Source organism: Accipiter gentilis, chromosome 28, assembly GCF_929443795.1.
Source record: "Accipiter gentilis chromosome 28, bAccGen1.1, whole genome shotgun sequence".
Classification (NCBI taxonomy): Eukaryota; Metazoa; Chordata; class Aves; order Accipitriformes; family Accipitridae; genus Astur; species Astur gentilis.
Genome location: NC_064907.1, coordinates 13060204 through 13074594, shown reverse-complemented (window position 1 = coordinate 13074594; position 14391 = coordinate 13060204). Strand labels below are relative to the sequence as shown.

The following is a 14391-nucleotide window of genomic DNA, read 5'->3' as shown; positions in this document are numbered from 1 at the left end:
CACAAGCAAAAAGGAAGTCTTTCTGTAATCTTCTGTTTCATTCTGAAGGGTTGACACCGTAACTCATAATGGAACACACAACTGGAAAACCACGTGTTTCTTGGTGAGGGTAATGGAAAGAAATAACCTGTGAATACTGCAAGCCTCTAGTGCCTGGAAGCTTGTAGCAGACTACTTCATTTTACTATTTCATAAGGAGGTTATGTATGCTCTAGAGACTTAGACGATTATATATTATTCTCATAAACCATCAGAAATTTTCCTCAAGGTTCTGCATACATTGCTTCCCCCCCTCTCTAAAAATCTCAAGACACTTCAAAGATTAAGCTTCACAACACTCTTAAGAGAAAATATAAATATTTTCCTTTCAGCATTGTACCAGTTAAAAGTTGACTCATTCAGGGTCACAAAATCTGAGACAGATACGAAAAAGGAATCCACATCTCATTTCTTAATCTTAGCTCTTTCTTCCTTTTAAGATCGTCTTTGTTTAAAAATACCTTCCTAAAAGTGACAGGCTTTATGGCTATGCTATGAAAACAGATTAGTTCAGTCCTGCACCAGAACCTTTCAGTTTTTATTTTTCTCATGTAACTGATATATTGTAAGAATAGAACATCAAAGTGATTAGAAATTGGAAATGGAAAAAGCCAAGGAGACAAATATTCATTCAACAGCTAGTAGCTACCAATGTTTATAAGGTTGTGTACACTTATTACTATGTTGACATTTGGGGGGAATTAAAGGGTTAAACTGGCTCCTTGTTTGATCTCCCCTAACAAGCACACAAAAAAAATCTAGAGGAGGACATAAAAGGTAGCCTTAGGGAATCAGGCAGAAAGCCATTCTCCAGGAGGGAGTAAAGAGGGAGAAGATATACCAGCTCCAGGTTACACAGGTATCTGTACACAGTCTGCACTCTAAAATATTCACCTTTTATGTATGTTGCTTCTGCTTTAAGCCTTTGCTCAAATTGCTGAAGAAAGATCCCTAGCAGTGCCAGACCCCTCTAGGAATGCTAAGCAAGCCTGGTCAAGACACAAAGATACTCTAACCAGGAAATTATCTCTAAGAAGAAAACCATGGGATGGATTATCCTTGAACTGAAGAGGAGAGCTTGATGCCCCAGGTACTCCTAACACAAGCAAGATGTTAAAGACATAGCTTTCTAAAGCAGTTACAGCACATCAGATAGAGTATTGTAGAACTGATTCAATTCAGACTGTTTCTTGGAAGTGATATACTTTTCTTTTGTAACATACACAATTAAAACTCCAACAGAACTAAATGCCAAGTGGGCAATTCTGGAACAAAAGGAAAAAAAAAGAAAAACCCCACACTTTCCACCACATACAGAACAGATGCAGCAGTGCATCAGAAAATACTGTATTAATGCATAGTACCCCTGACCTGAAAAAGTTACCTTTGAGGCCAGAGCAGATACGAGTTCACATCTATTCAGCTTCTTGTCACTGAGACTATCAAGAAAATGCTGCCAATTAGCATACTATCTGCACTGTGAGTAAAATCAATCCATTTAAAATAACAAAGAACTATCATATACTATAGGTAAACACTATCCATGCCTTAAGCATTTGAACAAGCAGAAAGCTTAGAAGCTACTTTATCAAACCTCACACCTTTGGTTGGGAGTCTTCCCAGATGAAAGTAAACTAGAATTCCACATCAATTATTTATTTAACAGCACATCAAGCTTTTAAGAATGAAAGCCCGTATTCATACAACTGAAAACTATTCAAGTTTTGTACACATGATTAGCGTGTACCGTGGTGACAACTGTGAGGAGCAAGTTTTGAAGGATCTAATAATTCCTGTGCTGCTAAAAAGTAGCTGCTGCACAAAGCAAAATATGCACCAGTTTCTCCCACCAAGTATACCACACGTAATGCTGGATCTCCACAAAATTGTCAGCTATTTAATAAGAGATTTTACATTCTGTTACGATGCAAAGGTAGCACACTTTCACAACCCATATCAGTTTCAGAAAGCTAAATGAGCATGCCCTGAAAAAAGTCATAGACAAGAAAAAGGGTAAATGGCAAAATAGCTGTCTTACTAAAAAGCAGGGGTTTGTTGACCAAAACTACCATTTCTCTTCTGATTCCTCAAACCATTTACACAAAAAGGCTTGAAAACAGATTCCACATCCTAGAATCCATTAGTGTTTTAGCTGCAAACATTCTGCACTTCCTTCTGAGAGACACGTAATGCCTTCAAGTTTATTTTCCTAGTTAATAATTATAGAGAAATTGCCCCGACCCTTCTGAGGCTACAACACTTCACATAGGCACAAAAATAGAAGGAAGTGCTATGTTTCTCATGCTCAAGGGCTTTGTAGGCTCTAGGTACTTTAATACTGTCCAGGTTTGAGCTGATTAAAGTTATTTCTACTCCAAAATAGGATTTTAACTGCTGATATGTCTTAGGCCACTTAGGGTATTTCTGGAATAGACAGTAAACCATCACAGAACCAAACAGAATAAGGAAAATCAGTCATCAGTTGATAGCTTCTCCAGTGGCATATTGAGTATATGGGTTTACTCTCTTTCCACCACCGCCTGCCCCCTTTGGGGGGAAGTGCAAAGGGAACTGTAGGGAGCATAAGCAAAGAACTGGGCCTTAACAAGACGGGGTAGCTTAGCAAAACCATTTTGACCAGGAGCATTTTGAAAGAAAGCCTTTCCAGGAAGGGGAGTTGACCAGAAAGGGAATGCAATTAGAGGAATAAGAAAAACCCTGTAGTCTCGAGTGTTCCCCAGTGGTTTTTGGGATCACGCTTGATTCACTTTCCACTTCAACTGAGTTCCTCCAGAGCAAGTTAACAAGTATAACCAAGCCCTGGAGAAAACAGTATACTTTCAATCCTCTCAATTGCTTTTCCGGGACACTGACTAAGCATCATTTTCATAGAAGCTGAAAGCCCACAGTCCCTGCTAATTTCCATGACAATTTTGGTTTCACAGCTCAACCTCTCTCCTATTATCACACTGAATCTTAATGAGGCATAAATACTCAGGTAAACTGAATTACATTGAGCAGATATTGGTTGAGGAGAACTATACTTTGCTCTAAAGATTTTCAACACTTACTGAGGAGATCCCTAAAGAACCAAAGAAGCATATATTTAAATTGCTTGTAAAGATAATAATAAATATTCACATTTTATGTTCCTGTGTTCACAGATTAAATGAACAAAAAGTGGGTTTTAATCACCGAACACTCTGATCATCTCCATCATCTCACTTCAGAGAAAAAGCTTCCTTAGAAAAATGCATAAAATTAATGTAGTATAAACCAGATGGCTTTAAAATTTAAAAGCTACTTCTTCAGGAAATTACTTTAGAAGAACTCTTTACTAACCTCAGCTACTCTTTCCAAAAGCGGTTCCAGCCAGTGTTCATTGCATTCACAGTGACTATCCAGGAAGGTCAGCACTTTTGCTTGTGCTGCATCTGCCCCTCTGACACGGGAGCGCATCAAGCCTGAGAAGTAAAGATAGAAAGTTTTAAGTACTTACTGAGGAAAACAATCAACAGTAGTGAGAAACTATTCCAAGTTAGTCATTAATTAAATTACTCTTACTCAGACAGGACAAACACAAAAGTTCCATTATCAAAATGAGATATTAGTTAAAAATTTAGTGAAATGACTTCATATCAAACAGCCTGCAAGCTTCCAACATACTGCACCCTAGTCTACAGGTTTCAATCTGACTTAGGTAGAATTAGAGTACTTTTTTAAAAAAAAAAAAAAAAGTGATACACAAGTACAGCTGGGTCTGCATTACAGTAAAAGGTAATCATACTGACAAACGTTACTCAAGATCGGTCCTGAAAACAAACGCCTTCCCTACAGCTCTACGATAGAACTGAGGAAAGCACCATCATTAACTTATCTCCCCCATCTTTTTGCTGCCCCCCCCATCTTAGTTCTCACCACAGTCTGTCCATTCTCCTGTCAACTTCTTCCAGAAATAACCGTGCTTCATCAATTCATGCCTGAGAGCCTTACCCCCACCCCTTTCAACTATTTCCTCTGTGTTTCTTGCAACTCTCTTGCTTTGTAGTTTAGCAGGGGTTTTTTTGGTTTGGCTTTGTTGGTTGGTTTTAGGATTTTTTTGAAAATCTTAATATTGAAAAGATTTCTTTAGGAAGAAAATTCTGGTATATCCAAGAGGTTCTTCTCTTCTCTACACCTCAGTTATATAGATCCCCTCACTGATTTACCCTGTTCCTTTCCTTCCTTAATTCAATTTTAATATTTGTTCATTGGATGACCTCACCATTCCTTAAAGTCCCTTGCTGTATTTACACACATACCCTAGAACATCCCACCATTTACTCCACTACAGAAAATAGCAAGTTTCCTCAGTCCTTTGCAAATTTCCTCCCTATTTTTCTCTATCGCTATTCAAAATTAATTGATTTCATTGTCACTCAAGACCAAAGCCAAGTACTTTTTTTTTCCTTTTTCTTTCTACATTGTTTCACACCAAGTCTGTTTTGGTTTTGGGGTTTTATTTTCCCCTAACTGAAACTTTGTAAAACAGTCAACCCCATTTCTTTCCATTCCCTTTACAAAATAAACCTGCAAAATATAACTGCCAAACAGAATACTTACTGTCTTGCTCTACTGCCATAGAAAACACACAACAGTGTTTCTAATATGCTTTTTTTTGCCCCACATCTGAGGTGACCACTTGGGTCACTGAGTCTTCTACAATCACGCTCAACCTTACAGAGAGTTGAGAAGGTTCCCCTCACATTTATTCACAGACTACCATGCCCTCCAAAATACATCTGTTGCCATAACAAACTCTGGTCTTAAGATGAGACCAAAAGCTACTATCGCATATTTCTGAAAGCAAGGCAGTCAATGTCATCCCCTCCACAGACACTATGCCTTTATTTTAATTTCTATTTTAAACCACACTGCCTTTCTCTGTTGTTAATACTAACATGTTACTTATAGCATCTTACATACTGGCTGATTTTACTGATTCTCTTAAATTTTAATTTGTATGTGTCCGAGACATTAGTATCAGTCTACACTTGAAAATGAAAAGCAAAGTGAGCATCAAACTCAAGCGTAACAAGCCAGCAATCAAATGGAATCTTAAAATATTTTAATTTAAAAAATTATCACCTGGTTGCACATACACACGCCTAGGCAAAACTTCATAAACAGTACGGTAGATCCCACAGGTAATAATTTAATCCTAATCTCACAAAAATACCAAGTAAGGCAATTGTGCCTTCAATTTGCAAATAGTTGTTCTTTTTTGACATTACAAAAGATTTGTCAAATTGAATTTCATTTTCAGATATACTGATGCATATTTTTAAGTATGAATGAAAATTCAGTTTATCTGTGTATGCGGTACCAAGTTAATATAATTACTAAAAAATAAAAATCAAAAAAGTTTAACTTAATTCCATTTTGCTATTACGATTATCTCCATCTTTAAGTGCTGTACTGATCAGAGGAATGATAAACTTACTCAGAACCCTGCAACCATGCCAAGTCATAGAAGGTCTGCTTTCCTAACAAGCCTTTGTTCACAAGAATATCCCAAACAAAATATTTACAAACACTAAGAGCCCATCAGTTCGCAATAATTAATTATAGCACAACGACACAGGTTTTGTGCATGTCATTTCCAGTTTCTGACAGTCTAATGATTCTAGCTGCTCCCCAGGCCAGGCTGGCAGCCTAGAAGATACAGACCTACAAAAATAAACAAGCACATATCTGCTCAGTCAGCTATTTCAACAATAAACTATCAGTTATTATTTCAAACAGCTGTAGAATAACAGTTGCCTGTATCTAATGCTTTAAGCTCCATAGCAAGGAAGCTGCTGACTGAAGGGGTCAGTGATACGAGACCACAAGTCACAAAGCAACAAAGAGGAAAACAGAAATATTAAGACAAAGTTTGTTACATGGCCCACTGGCTTCAGCAAAACTGGCATACATGGTCCCGGACCTCCTGGCTGCTCAAACCCTCTCAAGTCTGGCAAACAGTTTGTTTGCCAGGCTGTACATCAACTGGATCCTTACTCTAGTAAGGGAACCAGAAAAGAAAGAAAGAAAAAAAAGGCTCTTTTTAAGCTGGATCGTTTCAAACATTCATACAATTTACAGTGAGACCTTACATACAATGGGAGCAGCTCAACTGAGGATTCAGTACAGTAAGAGTAAGGAGAGGTTGAGGGTAAAAGGCAATTTCTCAAGTTGGTGAAAGACAACAGTGGGCAACTGCACACACAACATGGAATTAATCAGAATTACTGGTTTTACTTGCACAAATGAATTTGTTTTTATTCCTTCCGCTAGTAAGTTGATTTATAAAGTGAAAATCCCCCCTCCAATACGGAGTGTCTAGCAGAATGTTTCTTTAAAAGACTTGGTGAAGATAAACAGATAAGGCAGCACGGTGGAATTTGTATCTTCCTTCCCCCAGATTAAGCCTACCTTCTCGGCGATCGTTTCGAAGAACTCGCACTTTTTCAATTTTTCCCAAGAGAGCACCATCCTCAGCTTTTTAAAAAAAAAAAATAAAAAAATCAAGTAATCAAGTGATGAAAGTGATGAGAACCAGTTTGATATCCAACACTGTACACCGTAAGAGAGGCTGTCTTCAAAGAAATACAAAAGCTTTGTAGTCAAAAATGTTTACGGTCATAAACAGTTAAATATAAGACATATGCTTAAAAAAAAATTACCTACTTGTCTCAACAGAAATAAAGAAAAGCTACCAGGCAAAGAAATTACTATACTCATTATGTTATTTAAAGCTAATTTAATTTTACACTTTTGAAATATTTTTATTTCATGATATTCTCTGCTAACTTTAGACTGTTTCTACATTACTAAGAAAAAACCCCCACCTTTTATAGGATTAAATAAACTGTTTTCTTTGCAGATAAGAAAGTTCACTTTTTAACCAACATTAAGGCTTAAACCTATCCTAAACTAGCTATAAACTAACAATGCAAATATAGACATTAACTTCCTTTAAGAAATGTTACTCAGAGGTCCATTTCAATTGCTCAAGTTTGTATTGTGATACCCTAGTACTTAAAAACCTTGACTTATTTTAGATTTAGTAAGAATTTTCCCAAGAGACTGATGGAGACCTGCATTCATTTAAAGCAGTGCTACAAAAAATATTTGGTGCAAGCACCATGGATTTTATTTTTACATCAGATGACATACTATGTAAAGGCTGTTTTCAGTTATACACTCTGCTCCTTCAGCTAGCAAGAAGTAGTAAGATATACCTGAAATATTTGTCAGAACTCCTCATATTTCCACAGTGACAGATATAAAAGAATTAAGAACTGGGTTTGGATCAGCCTCTGCAAACTCCTACTCATGTGACCTGTTCTTAACTGAGTCACCTACCAGCATCTACAGAAAGTCTTACCAGAATAAACAAAATAAAGTTAAGACCCTGTAAAAGTACTTACAATCATTACTGTAGTCATCCACAAGTATGATTTCCTTAATAAGATGTGATGGGCTTTTTTTAAGGACACTGAAACAGACCAAAAAAAGAAAAAGTATTCATACTAAGCAGTCTTAATGTTCCATAACAATGTCATATAAGCAGTTACTTTGTTAAGCCACAGTAGAACCTAGCCAAGGACCCTATCTTCAACAACAGCTATTGGCTTATTCTTACAGAAAGCATTTGTGAAGAGAGGCACACATAGAATCATTCTCCCTGAAATTCCAGTCTCTAAGAAATGAGTAGAACAGACAACTTGCAACATGGAAGTCTTGCAGATAGCTTTCGGTCAACTACCCCCTGGGAATCCATCTTCCCTGAGTTTTTCTTGAAACTAGTTATACAGCCAACCTCCAAACATCTTCTAGTAATCGGTGCCACACTTTCACGCATTTGTAGTTAACGGGAGCGATTTTGTTTGTTTAATGCTGTTGTTTCAGAACATTAAGAACTGGAGGCATCAATGAAATTAAGGCCCAGCTTTCCCTCCGCAAATGGTTCAGAAAAGCATAATGGATTGTTACTTCCCTTTCCTTATCATAAGCCATTATCTGACACAAATGAATGGCCTTTGGGGGGTGGGGGTGGAATCAAGGTCTCTCTTCGGTATACCTGACAACAGTTCGAAGCAAAGCAGATCTTGCCTCATTATGAAAGGTGATCACCACACTAGTGGCTGGCAAATCTATCCGCCATTGTTTCCGTTGACACCTGTAAGACATAATACTGTTATTTAAACATAATAGTTACATCCCAGGCTTAGCAAACAGCCTTCATCATGAAGCAGTTATTTATTAAACTTGGGTACACACTACATCTACGTAGGAAGAATGCAATATCTTTTTGCAGGCGCGATTATAACCAACTCCCCTTCTGCCACTTTTGGTAGTTGTCTTGGTACGAAACAGACTACGAACGGTTAGTGTCAGATATAGGCAGGTTCAGAAAAGTCACAGGACTACCATCATTACAGTGTGTCATAAAAACCTTTCATGCAATTGAGTATGAAACCAGAGCACTTATTTTACATTAAAAGCATTCAATAAATTAAGCAAATAAGCATATTTTCAATGAAATGCACAGGTTCACAGGCTACCATATGTCTCTTTTTTAGAATGGCATGTGTCCACTTCTCCCTTTAGTTTTTAAAGCTCCTGTAGCATCCTGGTCTTGCTCATAGATAAAAACAGTTTTCTAGTCTAATGAGAAGTTGTAAGGATTGCAACATTCAGAATTTGAAAAACAAAGCTAGCTGTGACAATGCTGAGCCAACTAAACACAGAACCACATCCTTCCAAACCATAAAAATAATGAAATATTCCACCTATGTCAACTCATTTTTCATCACCTCTAATAGCCTGAAATTAATATAATAAGCAAAAAGAAGCAAATCCCAAAATACTTTCTGCAGGACTACATAAAGTTAAGCTGTTCAAATCCTCTGACAATAAACCTAAAAAAGACACTACTCTCATTGTATTAGAAGCTAACAGTACTAGAAAATGCTGTATAATGAGTTTGTGCTGAAAGCATTACAGTCTGACAGGTCACGATACGCATCGCCATTCATGCAGTAACGTACACCAGTAATGTATTTCTTCATATATCCTTTATTTAATATTAGGGGTAGAGTTTTAACAGGCCTAGTTGTCTCGAGACGGGATAAACCTGGCTAGCATCCACTTGTAGCAATTCAGCAAATAATTCTGTACTCTGTGCAGTATTAATCAAAGTAGCTTTTAAGGGAAGAGAGGTAAGCTACATTGCTACCCGAACTTCTAAAACTAGGCCTCTGCCTATATAAAAGGCCTCTCCACACCTGATTAAACATCTGCAACACGCATCATAAACCATGCAACCTTCAACTTCCCGGAATCAGAGTGCAAGCAGCAACGGGCTTCTTGCCCTTGCCCACCCCAAAAAACCCCAAAGACTCGCAGCGTTTTCGATACAGCACACCCATAACGTCACACACATTAGCGCTTGCCGTGAAACAAAACATTATTGTGCCATGGTGAACTCGCTCACTCTGAAGAAAAACAAAGCCCACTCCAACACTACGATTGCCTCGTTTCTCAAACAGTAGGCATACAAGATGGCTTCGTCACTAGTGCCCAGCATTGAAGCAATAAATCAAACATGTATGCATTCCTAGAAAGTGAAGAATTAAGACCTTCTCTAATTGTGAGCTTCTGGCAATTCATTTAGATAAGTGTAAGACATCCAGCTATAATACACCAAAGCCTATGGTGCCAAAAAAGATACTCTCTTTTTTGTGCTAAATTTCAAATTGCCCACAGAGGACAAGTCTACTGTGCATGCAGCTAGCACATGAAGCAGCCTGCATTAGAATAATTTAAAAAGTCACATTAATCTTATACTGATCTTCTTGCAGAAGAGAGCACTTGAGCCAGAGCACGTCTTAGGGTAGAATTACTCAAGGCAATGAAGCCTCTCAATTTTAAGAAAACTCAAGAGCACTACACTGCATATTTCTGAAGGAGAAATTAAGATTTTTAGATTTCCAAATAAAACTGGAGGAGTGTTTCACTGAGTATTTCTGCTCTCAGCTCTCCAAAACCCCCTGCTTTAACTGACTCAGCAGCAGTCCTCCTTCTATTCTTCTGTGTCAATAGTGCCACACTTGAAACTCAAACCAAAGAAACAATGTCATCGCTTTTGGCACAGAGATTAGACTTTCTTTCCTCAAGTTACAGCACTTAATTTTACGTGCAGAATGACAAAATACATTTGGATAAAATAGAACTTGAACTGAAAACTTCAATCTAGACCATCAATGCTTAGCATAGGTCATTAAAATCAGTTAAAACATGAAAAGTGCATTCTTTCCCCCAGAAATTTGAGTCACCGGACTAGTTCATATCATTAACAAATTTTCAGAAGCCTCTATGGTTTGAAACCATTTTTTTGACAGAAATATCCACTTTAACCAGTGCAAGGAGAACATTCACCTCAACAGATGTCTGGGTACCAAGGAGACAGGAAAGTTTGTTTCTTCTCTGCCTAAGAATAAAACTTGAGTGTGAGGTCAGAAGCTTCTAATAGTTGCCAAATGAAGAAGAAAACATGGTTTAGTCCAGCTAAAGTACTTACCAGTAATTCTCAAGAATTATGCCAACACATCAGTTAAGAGACACAATCAGAAACCACTGGTCCAAAGTAAGCGTGGCGGACACTGGTCCACAAAAACCATGGGGTAGTTCACCCTTCCTCCCACTTCAGAGACTATTTTGCACTGACAGGAGGACAGCACTGGAAGTTTCCTATTACAACTGTGACACTCACTTTCTGGATCTCCAAAATCTACCATGACAAGGATAGCTCTCAGTTACACATCATAAACAGACTGCAACAGAAGGAAACCCAGAGGTTTCTCAAAGCTGTTGGAAGTGGCAGTTGTGAGCATCAGCTGGAGTGAGAATCTGCATTGCTGCTCAGACCTCCTCTCTCTCTGCTTCCTTTATGTTGTATCTGCCTGTTTCTCACTTCTCCTTTTTGCTTAAAATAAAGGCAAGCAGCAGCTTAAACAGGCGAACCAAAGTGTTCTCAAGTACTGCTGGCAGCTTTCACAAAAAGCAAGTAGTAAACTTTGGTCTTAACCCGTTGCTAGTAAAAGTTTGTCCAATGCAGAAAAGACTAAACAATGTAGTATAAAAAAGAAGATATGCATGATTATACACACTTTTACGTATCTAGTGTAGAATCCTGTAAACTGCTTCTGAACAGCCTATACAATTTCAGCAATTAAATAGTATTATTATGTAGTTATTTTAAAGTCAAACAGCCTCTTAGACACATCAGTACAATTAATTAAAATTTGCTTAAGCAGAAACAAGTATTTCCTCATCCAGGTTTCTCTTCTTAAAGAAAAAGATTGTAGCAGCTCCATAAGAGAACTTAATCTTAATACAGTTGCCTCCAATTTTATGGAAAATAACATGCTTCCAAGCATCATGTGCTCAGATCCATAACATATTCTTCATTCTATGGCTATTGCTATTGCTCTTTCCATTGGACAGTACCCAAACAAATATTTCATGTAACTTTTTCAGCTTCTGCAGTGAATGTCCTTGCCAAAATGGAAGGAAAATTAATTGCAACATGGCAGGGAAAGCATCATGGACAATTTGCAGGAATGATTGCTTCAGTTTGGTTTGGGGTTTTTTCGTTGGTTGGTTGGGTTTTTTTCTGCAAAAAGATGACCATTTACAGACTGATGGGCACTTAAATCTGCTCCACAGCAAAGTGTAAGTAATAATCACAGCAGAGATACAGCCTTTCCCTAGAAACGTCTCTCTCTCTCCATTGCAGGGTTCTTTTTCCAGCTCCATTTATTGAAAATACACAGGCAGGTCAGCATATAATCACAACACTGACAGTTAAAACATAGTGACTGTAATATAATTTGTCTCCTGTCATCTCTCTTTATTTAAGTTCTTTTCAAGGTAGAGCATTCGTCTGTTAGACCCACCTGAGAGATTATTAAGTATCTAGAAAAATTCCAGATTCTGCATATTTGAATCATAGAAGCTTCTAGAAGTTGGTGGCTGAGCTTTGCTCTTGTGGGAAAAGAATAACTGATCTAAAAAAGTTAAAATGCATTTCTTGTGAAAAAAAGTGATGTGATGAAGAAAACTCAAAAGTAATTTTAAACTCCTCAGTATACCAGGGACATCGTGCTTTTCACTGCTTTCATGGCAATAAGTGAAACATCAGATTCTTCCTACTTTTCCATTCAATTAATGGCAAATTCTACACGACTAGCTTTATCTACAAATCACCTCCTTAGAGGAACCTAAAACCGTGTTATTATGGAAGGGATTTAAAAATGACACAGTAAGTGTCTGAGTTTTTACACAAATCTCCTTCGCTATGCCATTCCTGATTAAAGAGCTTTATGGAGAAAAACCAGGCACCTTCCTTATCCCTCTCCCTCTGGTGCCTCCTCCAGCTTCTTCTACTTACAAAGCTGTGAATGTACATTCACCCTAACTGCAGAATTAGTTAGGCAAATTAACTATACACAGCTGGCTAATTTTATGCTTTGAGCCTATGCTTGCCTAGTTTTAAAATCAAGTTCAACCTGCTTCTGTTATTTTTAAGTGATGGAAGTCCTAATGAACAACTGTTGGTTTAATATTAATCAATTCTGCTTAAACAAGATTAGTGCAAGTCACTCAAACCCTTTTTAAGTTGAAGATTTCTCTACCCACAAGAACATAGTATTTTTCCTTACAATGAATTGTACTGTTTCCTGAAATTGCACAAGTAGCCTGACATAGCAAAAAAATTTTAAGCATTTGAAGTGTAATTCTGTCCTATGTTCACTGGGGTGTGCATAAATGGATTCCTTTAGGTCTGGAGTTGACAATCATCACCTACTTAGAACAACAGAATCACAAAGCGACTGAGATCAGAAGGGGCATCTGGAATCTTTTAGTCCAAACTCCCTGCTCAAAGCAGGGTCGGCCACAGCAGGCTGTGCATCGGGCTTTGAATATCCCTAAGGCTGGGGACTTCACACTCTCTCTGGGCAACCTGCTCCACTGTTTGATCATCCTCACAGTGAAAGAGACTTACAAATATAGGAACCAAGAAAAGCCATCAGATAAACAGGAACAAAAAGAGACTGAAATGCAGCACCAGTTTGGATGCAGAATACACACTGATGGAAGCCATGGAAACAGAAAAACTTGAATAAGATTCATTGTTCTTTAACCCACTGTTCGAGGATTGCACTGCAGTTTACTGTTCCTGTCACTTCGAAAGCTGGAGAGCTCCTGCTTTAGAAAAACCACCTGCTGCTCAAAAGCCATAAATACAAAAGGGTTAATCCAAGTCAAACATGGCTCAGTTTAGCACTTACTGATCATGCCTAGTGTCGGGAATACTTCGGTCCATTCGCAGTTTGTCACTTTCTACCTGATTGAACTTATTGCGGGCATATGGATCCTGACCAGATCGCACCATGGTAGCGCCAACATAAGCATCTTGATCAAAGTCTTGCCACCGAACTTTTCCTACAATAGAAAAACAGGAAAATATCCAATTTAATCTTTGTAATTTAAAGAATAGCCTTCAGCAATCCAAACACCACTGATGAAATAGCCTGGTTTTTAATTTTGCAACAAAGTAATCAAACTGCAACAGTATTGTTAAGTGTAACATCAACAGCCACTTTTGCCTATTAAATTCCTCTAGAACATCCTGCAAATTAACATGAAATTGAACAATTTTACAGATCTCAGTTTATACAAGTAATCAACAGACCATGCTTCATCTTGCCCATTTTGTTTGGGGGTTTTTTGTTTGGTTTTTTTTTTTTTTTTAACCTCAACTAACACAACCTCCATTTTTTAAAAAAAACCCTCCACATATTGACAGGCATTAATATGGCAGATGATCTGGCTATAAAGTTATCCAAGAAACATTTATTGTTTAAAATCCAGTCCAGACTACAAAGACATTATAATTTAATTTACTGTCTCTTTGCATAAATAAAAGCACAGTCAGTTATAATCAAACCATTTAAGGAACAAGCCTTTTAGAAGTACAAGACAACATTATTCTCAAAACCCAGCATTTCACACAGGCAGAGCACTAGATCGCTCTCCAATACAACCTAATGGCAACCCCCTTTACAATCAGAACTGCTTAACTCCTCTTTAACAAGGACTGTGTTGTTATGTGAGTGGTTGTGACACTAACATGGAAAGTTAGACTGGCATCCAGCCACCAGGAACAAAATTTCAGGACTTTCTCCATCTTCAGATGTAAAACAACAGTATGATATTTACCAAATATCTTACATCTGTCAATTCTTACCTCTGGTTGAA

At 37.7% G+C, this 14391-nt stretch overlaps 2 protein-coding genes across 3 annotated transcripts in view; both read right to left on the bottom strand.

The window, feature by feature from the left end:
- The window catches only part of RAB4A (RAB4A, member RAS oncogene family), a 471873-nt gene that overhangs the window by 118974 nt on the left and 338508 nt on the right, over positions 1 to 14391 (bottom strand). The window lies entirely within an intron of this gene.
- GALNT2 (polypeptide N-acetylgalactosaminyltransferase 2) overlaps positions 1 to 14391 on the bottom strand; it is a 101366-nt gene that overhangs the window by 28035 nt on the left and 58940 nt on the right. For both annotated transcript variants that reach the window (XM_049831366.1, XM_049831367.1), the window contains exons 3-7: positions 13422 to 13575; positions 8147 to 8245; positions 7494 to 7561; positions 6496 to 6561; positions 3382 to 3503 (exon numbers count right to left, since the gene is read on the bottom strand). In XM_049831366.1, the coding sequence (XP_049687323.1) occupies positions 3382 to 3503; positions 6496 to 6561; positions 7494 to 7561; positions 8147 to 8245; positions 13422 to 13575 (509 nt within the window). The remainder of the gene's footprint in view (positions 1 to 3381; positions 3504 to 6495; positions 6562 to 7493; positions 7562 to 8146; positions 8246 to 13421; positions 13576 to 14391) is intronic.